This window comes from Mycteria americana, chromosome 4, assembly GCF_035582795.1.
Source record: "Mycteria americana isolate JAX WOST 10 ecotype Jacksonville Zoo and Gardens chromosome 4, USCA_MyAme_1.0, whole genome shotgun sequence".
Lineage (NCBI taxonomy): Eukaryota > Metazoa > Chordata > Aves > Ciconiiformes > Ciconiidae > Mycteria > Mycteria americana.
Window position 1 is genome coordinate 60,446,361 of NC_134368.1, and position 22,405 is coordinate 60,468,765.

A 22,405-nucleotide genomic window follows, 5' to 3' on the forward strand; every position below is an offset into this window, starting at 1 on the left:
TTAGCTGTTAGTAGAGAAAGTACAACCCTACCCACAGAATAACCTAAAGACAATGGTGATCTTTCTTTGGAGAGCTTTTTCTGCAAGGTGATCTCATTAAAAGCTTTTTGCTTCTGGAAGTCTGTACTTCATGCTTCACTTCCTACTTACTTGACTTAAAACTTGGTCCTGACTTACAAATCTACCTGCAGAAAAGCACTGAAGTGAAATGCTGAAAACTTTGCTACTATATTCCAGCCCACATTGCTACAATGGCACAGGTTTAAGAATTGTTTTAGGTCTCCCAAATTAACCTCTTATCAGACTTGGGATGGTTACCCAAGTGACACCAAAAATGTACTGTCCTAATGTATTGCTGGAGAAGTTACGGAATAAAATTATATAGAAAAGAACAGTAACAGCGGTTGTTCTACATTTCACTTGGAAAAAGTAACCCTGAAAACTTCTATGAATTCAGTGAAATGAACTTATCCGAACTTTAAAAGGTACAGCATGTTGGGATTTTAGATCTAGTTCACATTCACTGTAAGAGAAGAGTAAGAATCAAAATCAAAGCTTTTCAGCATTCAAAAACTCTACTAGAGTTGAAACCTGGGCCTGAATCTTTCACTTTGTGCATGCAGATTTCCTGGATCTTCATCCTGAGGTGAACTGGAAGCAGCTCCCAGAAGTCAGCGAAAGGGTACCACCTCACCACAGTCCAGGCTGGTATCGAATCAAATGCGACGCTGTAAAAACACAGAGTACACACAACACATAGTGAAGTGGAAACGGGGGTTTATCCCCATGCGCCAGTGACTGCAGGTGCGGTAAGCCTCTACAAAGCAATGCTCGTTACATTTGCTTTTGAGCGGTGCCATAAAATTGAGACACTGCATGGTGCTACTCAAGGATGGTACTATTTTCTACTCAAGGGTGATAAAACAATGTTTGTCATCAGAGTGACTGCAGCCTACTGTATAACGCACTAACTTCTGGGGAGGAGTCCAAATACAAACATACTCATTTACCTAACTTGGGTTAGAAATAGGATTACCGTTTAAATACATTCCAATGTCTACTGGGATAAGCTATTTCACAAAACAGTTACCTAATGGCACAACCGGACACCTCTCTCCACAAAGCCCTGGACGCTTTACAGAAGTGTTTATTGCTTTTGTTTACAAGCCAAAGATCAAAAGATGTTTTAAGCTAAATGGATTGTAACCTGAAAAAGGCGAGGAGCGAGCCAAGAGAGTCATACGGATGGAGAGCACCGACACCAGGAACTGAAGACTCCAGCTTTGGTTAGATGGGTTTCATCATATACTCCTTAACCACTGAATTTAACCAGTGAAAATGCTGTAGCCCTCCATGAACTAATAAACTGCCAGGAAGAATTTAGAGGCATGCTAATTACGGTATACTTGTAAAAAACCAAAATTGTGTTAATATTTGTAGAAGAACAGGTTTAGTACAACTTCCTCAACAACTGCACAGATCTGATGGAAAATACCCAAACTGGAGCTTCCACTTGGTGCAAAAGTATTTTGTCATAATTGGGGAAGAGTTAATGAACAAAATCTGTTACGTGCAAGTACCTGCAATATGACTGCAATACATCTGTGGGGTATCGACATCAGCACCTCTTTAGACTCAAGCAGATTTAAACAGAGATTGAGAGGTATTTACTCATAAATCAGTCAAATATGTAAATCCCAGGATTTGCACACATTACCTCAAGTTATTAGACAATGAAAGCTGATCCAAGGAAGGTCAGCAGGCATTTAGTGCCAACGTACACTTAAGAAAACAAGAGACAGAAAAACCTGACAAAATATTTAGGAAAATCACATAAGGATTATCTCTGTAAGAGAATCAAGTCTTTACATGGCTTTGAATCTCTTCTCTTTTTAAGTTAGCATTCTGTTACGGCTGCTCATAGTAAAGAAGAAAACTTGTCCTACAGCATTAGTGGAAGCTTTGCCTCAGCAAAGCGTGGCAGGGCCAGGTTTGCTAGCCAAAACACAATAGCAAAAATGTAGCAGTCACAGGTTAAAATCTCCTTTTGTACATGTTTCTGATACCAACCACAAAAGGTATCCCTCCAAAGGGGATGAACAGTCAATTGGAAGATGCTCTGATTGCTTTGCTGCAGTGATATACCTGCCATTCTGAATAAACCAGGAAATCATAAATAATCTTTGCTTTAAAGATGAAATACTGATTCTATTTTTTAAATAAAGCAGATGTATACGTAATGTGCATTTAGTTTAAAACCTGACTTACAAGATCAAAATGCCTGAATCCTGGAGTACCACCAAATCCTAGCTAGATTAATTTTTAATCACTGCAAATCAGGATAGAAATTGCCAGCTAGTAGAGGGCAGATTAAACGTTAATGTAGTCCAGAAACTTTGAAACTTAAAATTGAATTGCTGGAGAAGCACTCATGCCAAAAGAAAAGATGTTCAACCAACAGAGAAAAAAGTGGTGACTGCTACTTATTCTGTTGTGCTGTAACCAGCAGGATGTTTCTCCCTGGGAATCTGAAGAGGGCTGAAAGCATCCAGAGCCAGGCTCCGTTTCAGTGAACAAGGTCGTATGGTCTGTTGGGCAGCTTCTCAGACCTCCTCGGCTGGTACAATGTCTTATGCCTCATTTGAACCAAACCAAATCTGTTTCTCTCTCTCCATCAGCCTTCCGCCCCATGCCTCCACCTGGCAGACACATATAGGCCCCCTTTTCAAAGTCAGCCAGTGATGCTGCTTACGACTACATCATCAGGCCCCCTTCTGCAGATGGTTTTACATTTTAGCTCAAATGCAGAGCTGAAGTCTACATTGGTTAACAACAGCATAAAGAAATTCATCCAAGTATCTGGGAAATACAAGTACTCTTTCAGAGAGCTGCCAAGTCTGAAGCTTTAAAAAGTATCAACATACCATGTAGGCCAATAAGTAGTACTGGATTAAACATGAATGCTAAAGGTCTATTAAAGTCATTAAAATTAACTTAACAACTTAGACTTAATAACCTCTAACAGCATTAAGATGTCTCAACATGCTTGTAAAATAAACAGCTGGAGAATCTGGCCTAACTACCCATGTAACTAATATATGGATATTTCCTTGACTTTGCCCACAGCCCAAAGCATCTTCCAGTGGTACAAATCTCTTCCTTTATCTTAAACAAAAAGCCAAGTGGCCAGCTTTGGGCCGGGAAGGGGATATGGCACGAAGCTGTAGGGCCAGCAGTGTGGGGGCCAGCCAGGGTGGGAGCAGGCTTAAGGTTTCCAGCCTGCAAGGGTAAGGCAACAAAGTCTTCTCCTCAACTCTCTAAAAGAGGGGATTTGAAAGTTGGGTGGCAAAGTCCTGGTTTCCATTTTAAACTCCACACTGAAGCAGCTATTCATCCCAGAAATTCATCATGCAGCTGCACAAGGGGACATAAAAATGTCACCGGGAGCAGGTGCTGCAGTCTGGAGGTGGAGGAGAGCTCATCTGCTCCAGTGCCGCTGCTCCCCCTGTCCTGTGACAGACTGCCATGCTGAAGAAAAAGCTTATTGCTCACCTTAGGCGACAGAAATGAAGAAATATTTTAGTAGAGCAGATCTCAACAGAGTACGTGCTACCACTTACTGATAAAGATTAGGCATCTTTTTTAAAGCTCTCGTATTATTGTCTGTTCTGGGACTGGTGTCTGTTTACTTGGGTAAAATAAATCTAAATTTATGATTTACAAATAGGTGATGCCAGATGCTCTTTGGCAGTAAATATAACAAAAATTCAGAGGAAGCTGGGATAGAGAAGATGGACTAATTTAATGTAAAACAACAGCTCTGCTCATCAGTTAGTCCCCACTGCATGGTCCAAGGTGCCAGGCACTGCTTTTGAGAATCAGTAAAAATAAGTGGGGAGAGTACAAGCACACACCCTCCTGATATTGTGTGCATATATATTTGGTCCAATATGTATTCAGAATCAATAACAAAACCGTAAATCCAAGAGTGAGTAAAGCTGGTTAGTCACAAGTCCTTAGTATTGCCACTGAAATGCCTGGAGGGCTTTTAGGGCTTGGTTCAAGAAGCTGACAGTCATTTCTGCTATGAAGAAACAGCTAACAGGAAAAGATACCAGAGAAGCTGTGTGTTTAATGACCTCCAGCACTTACAAAAGTCACAATGAAAAATGCCAAGATCTTCAAACCTAGAATTTCTGTTTGTAAATGCGAAGTATCACTCATCTCACCGAACCTGGAATACTGAAACCCGCAATAAGAAATGCCATAAATACAGGTTAGCCTGAAAAAATAAATCGTGCCTAAAAAGAACCAAAAAGGCAGCCCTTTCCAGGTTGAAGGTCCTTAAAGCAAAGCTACCGTGCCCGGGCACTCAGAAGGGTGCCTCTGTTCAGCTGCCACCGCTGTGCAGAACTGGCAGGCAGGGGCCATAGTTTCAACGCAGGGAGGGTTTCGAAGGCACCGTCGGTGCTGGATTCTGCTTGGTGATGTTGGGGAGCGCCGTCTGTCTGCTCCCAGTCCAACACAAAATTGATGAGCAGGAAAAGGCACGGAGGGAAAAAGCACGCTTCGTTCACAGCAATGCTGCTGCAAGGTGATGCTGTGTGGTACGATGTCCTGGGAATGCGTATGTAACGCTCTCTGAACCATGAGGGAAGAAGTTGTCTGCTAATTAGTTCCCTGGTAATTGGCCATGCAATGTCATTCCTTGCATGAGGATTGCTGGGAAAACATTGGACATCATCTGATTAAAAAAAGAGAAAAGAGCGTTATGTGATGGCAACTTAATGAGATGGGCTTCAAACTAGCCCTAAGCAAGCTGGACAAGAGATATAAACGGTGGCCTGTTCAGAAGAGGTTGAGAAGACAAGATAGTTGCAACCATCTGGAATACCCATAGACAAAATTTAGGAGCCTGGGCTGTAAAGGGAAAAAACCTGAAGACATAATTGTCCTTGCATACTAACCCGGATCCTCAAACATTCAGGAGCGTCACTTAAGACCACTGGTATTTCAGAAGACATGCAGGAAATGAGCCACACCTCCAGAAGTACACGAGCATTGCACATGAAGAAGAGATATCCTCTGAAGTGGCAAGAGAGACGGACCCTTAGTGGCTCCGGGTGGAAGACCAAAGTGGGAAAGCAAGCAGGGCTGCAAGGGCGCAGGGCTGCCGCGACTCACCCGGAGACGAGGAGCCAGAGGAAGCCCTTGCAGGAGCACCCTACAACCAGGGCGGGTGGTAAGCAGGGCCTTTGCTCACCCCCACGCCTCCCGCAGAACCAGGACAGCGAGGACCCGGCAGCTCCGCCGAGGTTCTCAGCCATGCCCGCGTACGGCTCCCACCCTGAAAGCGCTTTCAGAACCAGGCTGCCTGTGTTGGTGTCTTCTCCGGGTGAAAGCACGAGGCTGAATTTAAATTAATCGGTCAAAATAGTCTGGGGGAGCAGGACCTGAACAGACATTAAGACCGAAGGCAGCTGGTGGTGCGAAGTCCCAGGCAGCGATGCTGGGGACGGCCCTGCCCCGAGAGCAGCGTTCCACAGCCCTCTCTCCTGCGCAGGGGGGGTTCGGGCCCCTGTCTTTTGTTGCTATTATTCACTTGCGGGTGAATTATATTAACGCTTGTATCCAAATGTGGATACCTCCCACCGCCACGGGAGCCAAACACAAACACGCTGATTATACAGTGTCTGGGGCACAGCCCTAGTAACAGAGATAAAAATCAACACATCCAGGGAACAAGAAAGAAAAAGGCAGTGCAAGAGTGAGTCAGCAAATGTAAGCAGTATGTTAGTCAGGCGAGCATTTCTGAATGCACCGCGAGGTGGTTCACGCTGCAGACACAGCCACGTCCCCGATAACCTGGATGACACACCACCCCGGCGTGAGGGCCCCCCCCTTTGCGAGGGGGCCTCTGCATTTTCATACTGGTTTGGGGAAGGCTTTACTGCAGATTTCTTCCACTGCCCCCCCCACCTTAAGTCTGGGAAAGGAAAAAATCCGCGCCGTGTTGAGAAAGACGGAGACATGAGCGTGGAAATCTGGTAAAGCAGAGGAGGTCGGCCGTGCTGCTGTGTCAGGTGCCATGATAAAGGCTGCACATTTCCAGGATTAGCCCGGTCACTTTGCAGGCCATGGAATGCTCCACTGAGCCTGTTTACAAATTAGCCTGTGGTCTGGCTCATCCTCCTGCCAGCCCACATTTCTCTGCAAAACAAGTGACTGAGTGCCCCGGAGTACCACTGCAACGTGCCCCACCAGCGGGCGGACCTGCCCCTCTGCGATCGGCCATGGGACGGCAGGTCTGAACCTCTCCTCTCTCGGGTCACACAAATCACAAACGACTACACCGAGGTCAATGGGCACAGCTGCAGAAAGCAGTGAGGGGGAAGAAAAAGCAAGGTACAAGGCCAGGAAGTTTTACAGAAGTCACCCGATTTCCAGTCACCAGCAAACTTATCTGCAGTTTTTCTGATCTAAATCCTGTTTTTCTGCCACTTTGAAAATGCAGACTCTAATTAACTCATACTCTTATACACTCTGGCGCCCTGAAGAGGATACTTGCTTTTGTAAATGTTATTTATAAAGCAAGAGCTATTTAATACCTGCTTAACATATATCCATAACCTTCAAAATGTCTCCTGTAAGTCAACACACCCTGACTCGAACTGACATTTCTCTCCCCTTTCTGTTCTGCAAGGCCTTCTCCAGCACACAGCCAGTAGCCCAGAACACGGCAGAAGGCAGCCTAAGCCCCTGCCCACATTAGCTGGTTCAACACTGGAGACGGGTGGTTTTATTCTGGAAGAGGAGCACTTGCACAGGGAGGCTTGCACGTAAGCCAATCTCTGGGAAACAAGCCCTTTTCAGTTTAATCTTCACGCTCTCTAGTGATCCCCCACACGTTACCATTTACTCCATAGGCACATCCTGCATTTACATCCTCTGCACCGGTATTCCTGCAGGAAGCCCGCGGGATGGCGGCTCGTTCCGCCTTCAGCGGCACTCGTATCTCTGTCTGAATCAAAGCTACGGCTAATGCTAGAGCCACCTCATATACTCATGCACAAAAATTTACATCCTCTTCCCCTTCAAGTCACAGGCTTGTCTCCCACTGACTTGGACAAGTCCCAGACACCAATTTTAATAGTGAAGGTCCTTGAAAGTCTACAGTTCTCCGGACTGGTGCCTTACCCACTCTTTGAATGAAGCAGGTTGAGCAGGATAGTCTAGGGACCAGACCGCAGGGCATTATAGCAGACTGCAAGTCGAGTTAGAGAGGAATGTTTGTCTAATTCACAACTTAGAGTATTTGTCCCCACTCGTGCAGCTAGAAGGAAACCACTCAGACCACATGGGTGCAACATTTTGGGCACACAAGCCACGAGCACCTCAGCATACATGCTCTCATGGGTACCAAGTACCAAAGGGGACATCATCTCCATGCCGAGCCGTCTCTGGGACCGCCTTCAGGAAGGCCATGCAGGCAGCCTCCAGGAAAGGCAGCTGGAGCAGCCTGACGATTCACCGCCTCCGTCGGCCCCTTTTGCTCTGCCGCGGGAGGTCACAGCCCCAGGAGAAGTCACGACAGGCAGCCGTGGCCCAGGCAGCCGGTTCACCTAACTGTAGTGGTGGTTGCATCTGTGTGGCACGGGGCAAAAGTTCAGCCCTGGGAAGCTACTCCAGTGCCAGCAAACCCAAGGCAACCCACCTTGACATCACCCCCTTGTGCAACCTGGGTGACAGGAAGGCTGTCCCTGTTGCCTCACAGGCTGGCTGACATTCAAGGGGCAGAATTTCATCCAGCAGCCAGGGAAAATGCATGATGGTACCAAGTTTACTTCTGATGTGCTTTGGCTTACTGTACATGCAATGGGAGGCTCTCAAAAAAGTGCTGGGAATCAAAGTCTTCCCTTCTTTTAATGTCGTATAGGACATGGGAGCTAAGAAGACAGACCTCAGCTGGAAGTCAGTGGAATTGGTCATTCTAATCTGGCAAGACTTCCAGTTGCAATGGCTTTGGGCAGCTCTCAGAGCAGCCAGGGTAGCTGTGGAGATCCACCACTTTCAAGGCATCCCTCCTGTTGTTAGAAATGTTACATTACAAAGCTTTCTGTCATTAAAGCATCTAACTCACTAAGAATGTGACTGTGGGATTCAGTCTAGACCTTCGCAAAGGGCAAAAAGATACTAAAATACCCTAACTCTCCATGGTAATACGGTGAACACAAGTGTCCCTCTTTCAAGACATACAGGTATTTTAACAACACAAGAGCTACTGGAAATTCCACCGAGTCAAGACTCATTCTTGAAAACTTAAACAAGGCAATGGGTTAAAGATGTCTGAAGCCAAATTCATGTCCCCTGTAAACAGACACAGTACGATCTAGTTTAATGGAAAGAGGCCTACCCTCTGCCAACAATAAATATGGATCGTAACTAAGGTCATCAGGACACAGCCTATGAAGACAAAATGCTGGAACATAATCGTAAAAGAAGAGTGAAAGCAAGATACTTGTGGTCTGTCAAAAGCCTCCCTCAATTGTATATGCCATTTTAATTGACACAATTCAAAACTGCTCACCGTACTCACAAGAGTTCATCGAGATAAACCAAAGGACCGCCCTCAGTAAACCGCCCTCATGCAAACATACTTTGCACGCCTACCCCGAAGCCACCGGCATTTCGTCAGGGAAGATGCTCCATGACACCACAACAGCTGAAGCCACAGGGACTGCTGAGGCAAGAAGAGCATTTGGAAAGCCTGAGGTCAAAACCTGCCTTCCCAGCTTCAACGCTGATAGCCGCTACATACTAACAGATCCTTTTTCGTTATCCTAGTCCATTTTTCTTCTCGATCAAGGGCATGCTACTACATAAAGCACAGGGAGGAGCTCTGCTCGTTCACCACAGAGTAAAAAGCTGTGGTAGCTCTTATAGTTACTATTTCTCCCTAATCTCTGGATTGCCCATATTATGAGCCTGGTGTGTATTTTTTCCTAAATGTAGACACAATCTCTTTTCTCTTCATATTCTTCTAGTATCTTTTCCAATTATTCCATTTACAGTAATGACCATTTCAAAATATGTGAATTGTCATAATCATTTTACATACCAGATGCTACATTACATTTAGCCAACACATACAAGTTTAGGAACTAAATCGCTTACACTGAAGCCAACAAAAGTGTTACTGTAGACTTTATGCAGGATTTTTCCAGCTAGCGACTGGGAAGTGGCTTTTAAAAGACAGGCCCCTTTTATACCAGGATATGATGGGGGCTGAGGAAAGCTACCAGCAAGTACTCTTCTTCTTTTGTTACTGCCCTGTTCCAGAAATCGAGGGCCAAGCGACTTCATCGGAAGGCGGCACCGGGACTACCCCACTGCAGTACTTCTTCTGTTCATCCAGAGACAGCTCCGGGTCAGGCCTGCGCTTGCCGGCTCCATCAGCCCAGCGGCAAGGCACGGGCCAGCCGCTGCCCCCTGCGCAGGCTGTTATTTACATAAGCATACAGGGCTTCCCCGGCCACCCGCGCTGCCGGCTCGACTGTTCCTAAACGGCAAAAAGATATACAGAAAATGAAAGAGGGAGGGGGAAAGGGTGCGCAAAAGGAAAAATCGAATAGCTACGTGGAAAAAGAAAACGCATGGTGGGGGAGAAAGGAAGAAGGATGGTGGGAAATAACGATGGTCCAGTTAGCTCCCTGGAGTCTCTCTATATTCGGTGCAGAGAAAGGAGTGGTTTTAGGACGCAACTTATCTCTCTCAGCTCCTTATTTCAGGATGAGATGACTCAGGCACCTTACGTAGCAGGCGTCTATGTGTGGTCAGATGAATCCCATCACCAGTGCCTGCAGGATGCTCAAAGGACCGAATGAGGGAACAGTAATATAAACTGTCTGTAATCACCAAATACCAGGATCCTGGACATGCAAACCTCCCGAGCAGGATCAAAAGACATACGTGGAGGAATCTGGGAAAGGCACACCCTGTAACTACCATCTTTATACAGGGGTATCATTACACAAGGATCACCTCTCATGAACATCTAGGGCCAGGTTTTCAAAATGTTTCTTTCAGTAAAACGTTTACTTTCGTTTCCTAACAAGCGTGAGCATCCTGGGTACAACAGCCTTGTGACAGTCTGGCTCGAAGTGTTGCAACAGGAGCACCTGGTGTTGATCCTATCTTGCAAACTAAATTTTGAAATTTGTCCATGACGTAAGCACTGATGTAGGAGGGGAGCTCTTGCAAAATGCTGGAAAGCTTATGGGAGATTGTTAAAAATGAAAAAAGTACTTTTTTTTTTTTGTGATATTAGAAGTCAGTGAACAAGGACACATTAACTAAGGATTCCTTTCAGTGCTATAACATTATTTTTACCCATGGTGTTTGGCTGTCTGGAGCCGCCCTCCCTCCGCTGGGACAGATGCAAAACTCCCCACTGGGTCACAGAGACGGCAGCAGCATAAATGCACAGATTTGGCTCTCATAGTCCAAGCAACAATTTATCTAAACCTTTTCAAAAACAAGAACGAGTTTTGTCTGCCTGGGGTACTACTAGTCTTAAACTAAACCCACAAGCTGTTAGGGGCAAGACAGAGTTTTCCACAGCATCCATGGGCAGTGCCTTGCACAGGGGGAATCTCACCTAGCATCAGACCCCCAGGCCCAGGGGGAATCTCACCTAGCCTCAGACCCCCAGAAATGCCGCAGTATGTAGGAATGCTGCGCATTTTCAGCATGAACTGCCAATCCAAGTACAATTTAAAAATAATGGATTTAAGTCCACAGTATTTACAGAGTTCTGAAACAACAAATAACGATTTAACAAAATAAACTGATGGTCTGTGTACACAGAGCCATTGCAAGAGGGAAGGTCAATTCCAGACAGTTCTGGCACGACTGGTACCAAAAATAGTATTTTCTTTAACAGGCATGTGATCAAAAAAGGGTGTTTAAGCACACAGGAGCGATCAGGGCAGATCAAAGGTTGAACTAGGTTAGTAACTTGTTTCAGACAGGGACCAACAGCAGTATCTTATGAAAAAATATAATGGGGCAATGCCCTCACAAACTAATGTAAAGAAAACGTTACGCATCTCAAAATACTTCTACCTGTCAAACAACCTGTTTCATCAGGGGTCTGCAATCAGTGCTGTGCACTCTCATCAGCAGTTCCACTTAGCACATCCTCACGGCTTCAGCTTTTAGTGAACGCAGCAACGCAGTGAAATCACCACCAGGTTTTGCTGGGTTTGGGTCAGCCACCCATGAGCATGGAGATGCCCCTGCACAAGGCCAGGTCCCTGTCCACACCTGGGAGAGGGGACCCAGCAAGCCCCCCTTAAGATGAGACCTTGAGGTCTAACATGGGCCAGAGCAGCCGTCAGCCCCAGAGCTACCGTGTCAATGGAGCAAAAGTCTTCACAAAAGCGAAGGTAGCTAATGAAGACAAGAGGATCTAGACATCATTGCGGCGTACAAAATAGCTTGGAGTTTTCTGCTTGGTTGTCAAGCTGAGGAGGACGGAGAAACAAGAAGTAAGGAACTGAAATGTAAGGTGTCCACAGAATTTCCTGCTAATAACCAATGCCTCTCTTGGTTGTGACCTGCAAAGACATGGAAAAGGAGTTGGACAGCCAGCCCCTCCAGGGAGAACAAAGAGGACGAAAACCCAGGACCTTCAGCTGCCTGCAGATTTCGTGTGTTGGAAACCACAAAATTCCCATTAATGTTTGCAGAGGACCTGCATTCAGCTGATGCACAACAGGAGACCTAGAGGGAAAACTCCCAATTAAAGCTAAAAGAAAAATTACGTAAGGAAAAAGCCAGACTTTGTAAAGATTTGTTAATAAACCCACTATCTGAATGGGACAGTGCAACAACTTTGGCATCCTGCTTTTGTTTACACTTAGGGGATTTTACTGTCATCTTAAGTACCTCTTAATGGTTCTAAATAAAAAATAAAAGACAAAAAACCCCAAGAAAACCAGACAATTTCATTAGCCAGAAGATCAGACTCCTCAATAATATCATTCTGGTGTTTTTACTGAGGTGAACTTGGCCCATTGTTTCTTCCCCTTAAAACGTTAACTGGCGCTCCCTGGGATCACTCTTTCCAGGTGTGTTTATACTACTGATGGCTCAAGACATACAGGGCAGATATTTGTCCGTAATAATGCTCTTGACTGACCTGGAGTTTTATGTCCAGGGGTAACTGAGGCCATCAGATATCAAAACCAACGCATTCAATTTGAGGAGCTCATAATCATGGATGATGTCCAATTCATTTTTCACTCAGTCTGCAGGCTTCATATGCTGAAACTAATTACCAACAAATTTTTAAAATTCTATTTAAAAGTTATCATCAGAAGATATTGAATAGTCTGAAGTTTTATTGGTCTATTTGAAGGACAGTTCCCTCCATAAACTTGCAGTTAAGCATGGTCTGGACTTTTGCAGTTTAATCCCATGATACCAACAATAAACTGCCTTGCCTCCGATATTACAGCTCCTCTTCTTACTCCTTGGTTACCACAAGCAAGGAGACAAACTTTGCCCCCCATTCTTGGCAAAAATAAAGTATTCTTCAGTGCTAATACAAGTGTAAAGCTGCATAGTAATGCTGCAAGACCATTATGATTTCTGTACTGTTTTAATGTAGTTACTCATATGGGTCTTACTACCTCCGGATCACCTTTGTGACAAGGTAAAAAAGCAACTTTGAATATCCCCAGAAAGGAATTTTTCCCCATTTTACAGCTGAGGAACTGAGGCACAAAGAGCAATTTTCAGAGATGACACAGGTCCCTGATTTCTGTTGAAATCGTGGGACTCGGGCACTTTCTGAAGAACTGTGCCTGACTGACCGATGCCTGACTTGTACAAGGTGGCCATAGCTGCATTCAGTTTGAAGTCAGGCTCCCCACATCCTCAGAGATGTATTGATCATCGTTCCCCTGCATGCTGGGTAGTGCATAAACCCCTACATGTACTCTGCGAAGCCCCAAGTCCCCTGGCATGAAGTAAACCGCTAACTTGCATCACCCTCTCTTCTTCCCCACTCTGAATACCAGCTCTTCCCACAGAAGGTCAAGGACTGCTCAGCAGATGCAAGATCTGCCCATCATTTCATCACTTCATGGCATGTCTGCTCTGCAGGACCTGGGTCCCTCCTCTAGCCAAACCGAGGTGATGTTGTTTTTGGAGTCCTTCCACCTTGCTTCTGGTCCATAAGTAAGACTTGTGGCAATCAAAGGGTAAGATGTCCTCACACAAGCCAACAAGACTTGCAATTAAGGGTTTGCAATGGAGCACATAGTGCAAGGCATACAGTGAAAGGCAGTTATCAGGTACAGTTCCTGCTTGGGATCTGAAAGCAATAATAACCACATTGGCAAACCCTGCACATGAAGCGACACAGTTTTCTCCTTGAATTAGCCTGGGTGCAATCACAGCCCCACTGTTTCCCGTTCTGCTGCCGGCTTGCACAACGCTAACCTGGGTGTCCCTGCAGAGCACCCCACGGGGCTGCACCGGCCCCCCCCAGCAAAGCCAGCCCCAGGGCATGTGATGCTGCCACACAAACAGGAACGGCACGGCTTGTAGCAGCAGCAGTTCTGGGACGCTTTGGTCAGGGACAGGGCACCGCTGTGCTAGGCGCTGCGTAGACACTGAGTAAACGCCAAACCCCTCTACTCCAACCCGGGACAAGGCTCAAGTGGGCTGACAAAAGAGTCAGCAAGAAAAAAAGTATTGGGTAGCAGTATGCAGGTAATGTGGTTGCACAAATAGGTCACATGTTGATATAGTCCGAGTCAGTGAAAAGTTTATTTTACATTTTAGCCGATGTTAATTTATATTTAAAAATAATAGTATGTTTTAACGTCTGCCCATTTCCATTAAAAGAAAAAGCATCAAAACTGTCTCTTGATTAAGCTTTCCAAAAAGTGTTTTACGTCATCTTGCCTTGTGCAGTCCCAGTGGGCCCTGTACTACAAAATCATTCTCAAAGCTGCAGGAAGCTCCATAAACACTAATAAAAGTTTACCCTCGAAGCAAAAAAAGAAACCCCAGCTCTGTACCCTCCAATGTCTCCAGCTCTGTACTGACAACACCTTTGCAGAGAAGGGTCTCTGCATTCCCCATCAGTCTGTCCCCCCTCCCTGGACCCCCAACACACCAGGGGTACCAGCCTGCCAGTGCTAACGCAGTCATGAAGACAGAAATACTACAGCCTTTCCCTTACAAATTTTTCCCCCTTTTTATCTCTATATTTATCGCTAAGAGTCAGCAGATCAAAGTCAGCTGAAAAGGGCTTGGGATAGACTCTTGAGCAAGGGGCAGAGACTGTGCAATGACATAAAGGAAGAAAAAAGTACAAACCATCCTTTTATTCCCAGTACCACTATAGACGGCTGTGGAGAAGAGACCGACGGCAAACGCAGCGCATAAATTTGAGAGTTAAATACTCAGCCAGACCTTTCTCTGCTGAGACCAACGGGAACGTGACCACGTTTGACTTTTTAAGGAGCAGTAGATGTACTGGACATGAATGCTCACTGCGTTTTCAGCAGGGGAGTCAGGGGAAAGGCCAGTTATGTTAGGTGTTGCAGAAAATGGAGTAATCGAGACCCCTAATGACTCCATGAGTTACACGCACCGATGTCCTGCTTACCCCGAGCCCCATTAAAAGGCAACATCTACCAGCACAGAGTTCATTAAAAGACCAGGATCTAACAACTTACTGTAGCCTGTCCACAGTGCTTCTCTTACCAGATTATCAACAACCAGACTGCGTCCGTTTGAGGAAGGAGGAGAATACAGAAGCCGTCCCCATGTAAGTTTTATTCACTGCTTTTAAAGAAGACATTTTTTAAAGATTTCTAGGTTGCAAGGGACACGCATACGTAGTGTCCACCTCAGAAAAACTAACAGGAGGAAAAAAAGCACCAGCCTCAATAACAGTAGCTCATCATCAAGGTATGATTAAAAATTGGCAATCGGGAAAGGAATGCCACTGTGGTGCATAGGAAGAGCCCAGAAGCGTGTGCAACCTGACAGCAAAACAGCCAACAGCAACTCACGAGCTGTTGTACAAACCGCTGTCTTCTCAAGGTGGGGCAACGACCTTGGCCAAAGATGCGCTTTGCGCTCAGGCTGCCTTCACCCGGGGTGCAGAAGAGCCCATGGAAGTTAACTTCAGGTTGCACTTTTGCCAGAACTGATCAAGCAGAGATGCTACCATGTAACCGAAACGGTATCCGCCTCCTGCCGCCCCAACGGCCCTAACACCACGTCCTTGTGAAGCTACGGCTTGGCAGGCTGCAAGGTTGGACCAGCGCGCAGGCTGCCTCCTCCCACTGACTCCACGTGGATTTAACCAGTGAAGGATAAAGGTCTGTCTCTCTGTCTCTGCATGGGTGCCTGTATCCACAAGCTAGCAGAAATAGCCACAGAGGTGAAAATACCGTCTTCAAGGGGAAAAGTTCCCCGCGATTCAACAGGGCCTGGGTGTTTAGGGAAGGAAGGAGATAGCGGAGCACTCAGCACCCCAATCCCAGGGGAAATCAGCTTCTTCCCGTCGCTCCTTTGCCCACCCACAGAAAGCACCCTGACTCCAGGCGTTCATGCCACCACTTGCTACTCAGCCCATGCTTGCACAAACACCCCTCTGCTTTCACAGCGTATGCCTCGTTGAGGATACAAGGTACTTTTTCAAAAGTGCCAAAATAATTCAGCATCCTACATCTCATCCCAAACCAAAATGCTCCTGAATGTCCATATTCACTTTTAAAAATGATGGCAAGCTCCTAAATTACTTCTTTCTCCATTCTTACAAGTTCATTATTCCCACAAGCACATGTGTTTCACAAAGCAGAGGAGATGCCTTCACTCTCAGGCTTAAAAATTAATGAAGCAACATGATAAGAGATGTGTTCATACTCTAAGGACAGGGTGAGCAAAAGGCCAATGCCTATGTTTCAGTGGTAGGCTGAATCCAGAAGGCACCGATGTATTTATCTTCAGGATGACATTTTTGTGCCACCATCTTTTTCTTTTTTTATTTTTCACCAAGCACACACACAGACAGAAAATGCCTGAACTCTGAAAGGACATGAACTGTTATTCCACATACATAGACTCCATCCTTGTACTTTCAAGGAGCCAAAGCTCTGTGATACTCCAATACATCAGCCTTTTGCTCAGAAAGGCCTGCGGGATGGAGGAAAGGCAAAGGAGCAGGTATCCTCTAATCTCTGCAGCACCAAAGCTGCCATGCACCGGTGGCCCTGTCAGCTTTATGGCCAGTTTGCGCAAGAGAGCAGCAAAAAGCCCCTGTGGCGGATGAAATGTGGAGGTAGGCTAAATTCTTGGGCTGACTGAATTTTGCTCAAGTAAAACAGTCTCTCTATGGTAAAGAGCAACTCATACATCTTCCCTTTGAGTCCTTGCCGTGGCACAGAGAAGGACAGGGTGACTGCAGCATCCCCTCCACGTCCCTCACTGGCATTTAGCAAGAGCTCAGGGAATTAAAAAAAAAAAAAAAAGAAGTAATTTACATCAGTTTTTGGCTGCCACGCACGTATGCCTGAAGAGATGCACACATAGCCTCTCACTCTTGATTTCTGCATGAGGTAAGAGTAGCTTAAGTGGATGAGGGAAGCTTGTTCTGCATTTGGGAAACAAACCTGTCTAGGACGATGGTGCTTGTGTGAATTATTAAAAGGCAAGCGCATTTTCAAATCCAAATTAGTTGCCCTCTGCTCTTCCACATCTATCTTCACTTTTGACCAGAAAGAGAATTACAATGCATAAATTTCTCTCAGCGTCAGCTGCACTTTCTGTCTCTCGCCTCATAAAAGTTTCAGGTAACAAAAGGTTAAAAATAACTTCCTGCACCAGGATGGTTTTTTTCAAATACACAAACATTTATACTCATCTGAGGTTTACAGAGTTAATTTCAGAGTCCAGTTTGAGTTGCCCGTGCCCTTTAAAGCCCAAAAATGCCCAGCTGCCCTTAGGCAGTGCTTCTCTCTTTACTGAAAGCTCACTAACCAAAACGGCCACCTTCTGCAGCAGAGCCCCAGAGCATCTTTGGGGAACAGCCACCTCCGCTCTCATCCTGCTCGTCCTCCTCCGCTCCGGCTCGGCTCCCGCTATTACCTGCGAGCACGCTGCCGGCTGCCAAGGGTTAAACCTTGGCTTTTCAGGGAGAAAAACAGGAGAGGCAAAAGCCAGGAGAGGCAAAAGAGAGGGGACCCAGGGGAGGCTGCCCGAGGGAGCAGCCTGCAGGAGGGTAGCAGTGCTAGGGGCAGGGACGGCCGGAGCTCTGCAGCAGCCGGCGGAGCAGCAGAGGAAAAGTTTCTGTGATTTTAGGCAAGCCCTCGCGTGACGTCATCTCGCCCAGATAATCTCGGCGCAGTCAGCACAGGCCTCCTGCCTCCCCATTGGCGAGCCCCTCGTCAGCAGACATCTGAAGATAATTATTATTGGCCAGACAATTATAACAGGAACAACTGTCACTTCGTGCTGATGCCCGAACCTGGCGCTCTGCAGCACGATGGAGAAGGACCCCGGCGGTCACCGCTCCGTCCATGCGTTTCTGTCACTTTTGCTTGCCTAAACACCGGTCGGTTTTTGCTACCTCACTGGCTGCAGCCGGGAATTGGGATCTCAGCGCTGCAACCTTTTTTGCTGTACAACTGACTGAACTGCGAATTTTCTGCAAAAATAGCGATGTATTTATTCACAAGAAATAAAGGTCTAGAGCTGCATTAATTCTCATGCAGCAGTTTAAGGGAAAAAAAAATCCACTGCAGATTATTTACTTCATCCCTCTTCCCTCTTTGAAGAAGTTTGGGAGGAGGTGCTGGGACAGTTTGATTTGAGAAATCATTTTAAGCAATGATTTTAACAAACATTTGACTTAATCCTGATCTTACTGAAATCAAACCTCCCATGGGCTGAGCACAATAAGATCAAAGCAATACTGTATCTTATATCAAAAGCTACCTACCTGATGGCACTATACGTAAATGTACATCAACAACAGCTTTCCTGCAACATAAAGCATAAGGAGCTTCACGAGAGTAAATGGACCTGTTAGCTCTTTAACCTCCTCAAAACCTGCCATCGCTTGTTTAAGGAAGACAACTAATCGGTGGCTCTCGCCCTCAGATCAGCAGGCTGCAGGTCTGCCTTTGCAGCCTGCAGCCCCGCTCTGCCATCCGTGCCTCCCTGCAGGAGAGCCAGGCAGTCTGGGGGCTAGACCATAAGGGCATGCGTACACATAAAGCCAAGCATTCAGGGAGCCATGAAACCCATCAGCTTATGAGTATCAGGGAACAGACTATTCATTTTCCTCTGTGTCAAAGCATTAGCCTCTTTACAGCACTGCTAATCTAGGCCCAGGCTCTAAAGAGGTCCCAGTGCGATGCACGTTGCAGGATGGGGGCCTCCCTAAAGTGAAGCAGGAACATCTGGAATGAAGCAAGGAGAACCTTGTTCACTGCCGTTAGACCAATTTGCCATCAGACGGGCTTCATTCATGCCAGCCTCAGAGAGGATGATTTCCAGGGGCAGATGGCAGTGAGGAAACAACCCCTAGGATGGAGGTGTGCTGAAGAAAAGCCTGGGTGTCAGCGATCGGTGAGTGCAGAGAACACGCGCTTGCCCCAAGGAGTGATGGAGACTGGAGCAGGCTCGGAGGACAGAGGCAAAGGAGGGGGCCTTGGCTGAACAGAACCAGCCAATTCATTCCTTGCACCGTGATCCATCCACACCAACCATACCAGTACCTAGGGGTACGCCACTACCCCTAGGCTTTGCGTTCAAGCTTTTCCAGCTTTAGGCTTACGCAGTTATAATTAAAAGGGCTTGTCAGTGCTTCAACCAGCTCCGAACGCATAGGGTATGTAGCGATTCATGTCCTGCCTCAAACTGGGCTACGTCTTTGTATGTGACCTAGTGAGACTCCAAAGACGCTTCTCAAAATCCAAAAGACAGGGTCAACTCCTCAGAGCCACTTCATCCCTCCTAACACCCTACAGCCTTTTTTTTTGGCCTTGTAAGGTATCAAGAAATATTTCTGAGATGGAAGTAAAATAGCAAATGCCACACCTATAGAATTTGTTTACCTCCATGTTAGGCATTGTAATAGTATTGCATCCTCATTTAAATGGCGATTACAGTATAAAATCCTGCCACTCTTTCCTGAAGCAAGTCCACTTAGTCCATTTTCCTGCCCAAAGAATGAACAACTATGTTTATCCCTACAAACTACTACCTAACAACATCATGTTAGGATGTTACATTAATGATGTGTACATTAAGGCTACGCCTACAAAGTCAAGAAGCCATGTACTGCCATCGATGTCTGCGTAAGCAAACCTATCATGTCATCCAGATATGAAGTAGAAAAGCCTTCTTGTATGGCCCTTAGCTGCTGTGTTTTACCAGTTAAGCTCCCCCACAGAATTCAAGGGCGGGAACAGGACTTGTTTCATTAAGCCAGTGAATTTCCTGAAGATAAAAATGCACAATTTAACCTGAAACTCGGAAGAGTCTTCAGCAGCATTTTCAGGAAAAGCCTGCCACGGCAGAGACCTCAGCGGGCACAGCTCCGTTTCATTTCCAGAAGTGTTCCCGGGCCACAAGCAGATTGCTCTCCTCCTTTACTTTCATGTGAATCAAAGGTATAAATTCATCAGTTCCCTTAGAGAAGGCGAAACTAGACCAAAAAGTGTGTGCACATGGATCATCGTGTCTCTTTAGCTGTATGGCAGCAGCGTAAATCTGATGGTCTCCTCCTTTGAACCTGGGAAGTGGGAGCCTGGCATTACGGGAGTCCCAGCTGGCGACCTCTGCAGCACATGAGACTGCCAGGGAGATTTTAATAACGCTGCTTTGCATTTATATAGTACCCGACATCTTCGAGGCACTCGGCATACACTACCTAAGTCATCAAAGCACGTCATGAGGGCATTTCAGCATTATTAGCCCCCCCCCCGCCCCGGTCTTTTCCTGCTGGGGAAACTGAGGCCTAGGAGAGGTTATGTAATGTTCCCAAGGTCATGTCATGCATGAAGTGCAGGAGAGCCAAGAAGACGCAGGAGTCCTGGTTCCTAGTCATGTTCTTTAACCTAAACTGCATCTCTCCTGGGTTATTTGGCTATTATATACACCCAGGTATCACGCCCTCCATCCTCCTTTATCACGTTGTCCTATTCTGATGCCAATTCTCTTCTGGAACATGGACAAAATGGGAAGCATCCAACAATCCCAGCCCAAGAATATCTACGTGGTCTCCTTTCTCCTGAAACATGAGTGACACTGGGCACCCCGCAAGAGCTAATGAGCTCACCTGCAGGAGAACAGAGGGAGACATACACACGCTTAAATGGTCATTTTAATTATACTGCCCTTAAAAGTCCCCAGCCGAGTCACCGGAGGATTCTAGCAAGTCCCTGGCTGAGATCCACCTAGGATCTGGGACCATTCTGCCTTGCAAATGTAGGCACCGAAGCCTGGACCCAGAGACAGTCCTACCCTACCATCGTCACACGAGGGTGGCATGGAGAAGGTCCTCACTCGGGAGATACAGGGATGAAGGAGCCCGAGAAGGCAGGCGGCACCGCGGAGGGAGGGCACGCAGGCAATGGAGAGTCGGGGGCAAGCTGGGGAGAGAGCCCACGGGAGCAGCACAAAGGGCAAGCCGGGCACCAGGCGAGGGTGGCCGGGGACGGCGCAGCAGAGGCGCGGGTGAGCGCGGGCAAGGCACGAACGCAAGGCCCGTGCAGGTGGACGACGCCAGGACAAGGACCGGGAGAAAGGTGCGGGCGGGCGTGGCGGAGAGGGGGCTCCCGGCCCCGAGGGCAGCCCGGGGGAACCGCGGGAGAGGCCAGGGGCAGCCGGGGCGCTCCCTCCACCCCTGCCGCCACGCTGCCGGCCGAGGCCCGGGGAGCGGCCTGGACCACGCCCGGGACCGGGGATGCCCCCGGGGCAGCAAGCGGGCTCCCGGCACAGCGCTCCCCTTCGGCGGGCCAGGCTGTCTGCCTGCGTGTGTCCCTCTGCGTGTCCGTCAGGCTCCGTCTCGCCGCGGCTCGGCTCGCCCCGCCGGCTGCCCGCGCAGCCCCCCGGCACGGCGGGTCCCGCCGCGGCTCGGCTCGCCCCGGCTCCCCGGCCGCACGCACACGCCAGGAAAGTTAATAGCCGCATGGCTGCAAATGAAGTTTTATTAGGTGCTGGGGGAGGGGAGGGAGGGGGGAGGAAAAGGGGCTCCGCGGGGAGCGCAGGCACAGCGCAACTTGTTTCGCCGGGCGCGCCGCGGGGGGAGCGGGAGGGCCGGGCCGGGATGGAGGCAGGGGAGGCCGAGGGCAGAGCCGGGGCACGTGTGCGGCTCCGCGCCGCCGGGCCGGCGGGGGCCGGGGCACGGCGGGAGGGGGCGGCGGCGGGCGCGGGGCCGCACCGCGCCGCGCCGCCGGCGGGATGCCCGGGCTCGCGTCACCCGGCGGGGAGGCGGCGGGGCGGCCCCAGCCGGGCGCGCAGGTAGCGCCGGCGGCAGCGCCCGTGTGCCCGCGCACGGCGGCGCAGAGCCGCGCCGCGCCGGCCGGGCGCACACAGCGCGCACCCGGATGGGCTCAGCGCCTCCCCGCCGATCCGGGCGGGCGGGCGGCGGGGCCCGGGGGCGGCACTCACCAGTTCTCCTGCATCCACTGGATGGCCGCATGCTCGTTGAACTGCTTCTCGAATTCGTATTCCTGCAAAGTCAACACTGACATGTTCATTGGCCCGGTGGCTGCGGAGCCGCTCCCCGCGCCGAAATGCTGCCTGCCGCCGCCTCGGGAGCCGGGCCCCTGCGCGCCCGCCGCCGGAGAGCCCCCGCCTCTGGCCTGGCCCGCCCCGCCTCAGCGGTACCCCGGGTTTAGCATAGCTCCGCTCCCCTCCGCGCCTCTCCTCCCGGGCCCGCCGGTCTCCTCCTCTTCTGCGGCCGCCGCGCAGCGCCCGGGGGCGGCGCGGCCTTAGTGCCCGCCCGCCGCCGCCGCCGCCGCCGCCGCCGCCCGGGACACCCGCCCCCCGCCGCCGCCTCTCGCACAGCCCCCGGCGCGCCCCGGCGGACGGCGCCGCTCCGCACCGGGGCTGCGCTCTGGCCTGGCACGGAGGACCCCCCCCCCCCAGGCCGTCAAAAATAACTACCAAAAATAGGAAGCCCCCACCCCTGTGTTGAATCGCTACGGCAGCGCCCTGCGCGCCCTCCCCGGCCGCCCGGCAAATAAAGGGGCACAAGGTGAGGTTTAGCCAGGAAAGCAAACGCATACACTCCCCCCAAAACCCTACCCCCCCCCCCCCCGTCCTTTTTGCATTTAAATTCAATATGCACCTGCTGTGACTGCCG

General features: G+C 48.6%; 1 protein-coding gene across 7 annotated transcripts in view; it reads right to left on the reverse strand.

Moving 5' to 3' along the window:
* Positions 1-22,051, reverse strand: part of ELOVL6 (ELOVL fatty acid elongase 6) — a 77,313-nt gene extending 55,262 nt beyond the window's left edge. For 2 of the 7 annotated variants that reach the window (XM_075500728.1, XM_075500725.1), the window contains exon 1: positions 21,709-21,921. In XM_075500728.1, the coding sequence (XP_075356843.1) occupies positions 21,709-21,797 (89 nt within the window). In that variant the 5' untranslated portion in view covers positions 21,798-21,921. The other 5 variants (XM_075500724.1, XM_075500727.1, XM_075500726.1 and 2 more) reach the window with 5 other exon arrangements.
* Positions 22,052-22,405: the final 354 nt, after the last annotated feature.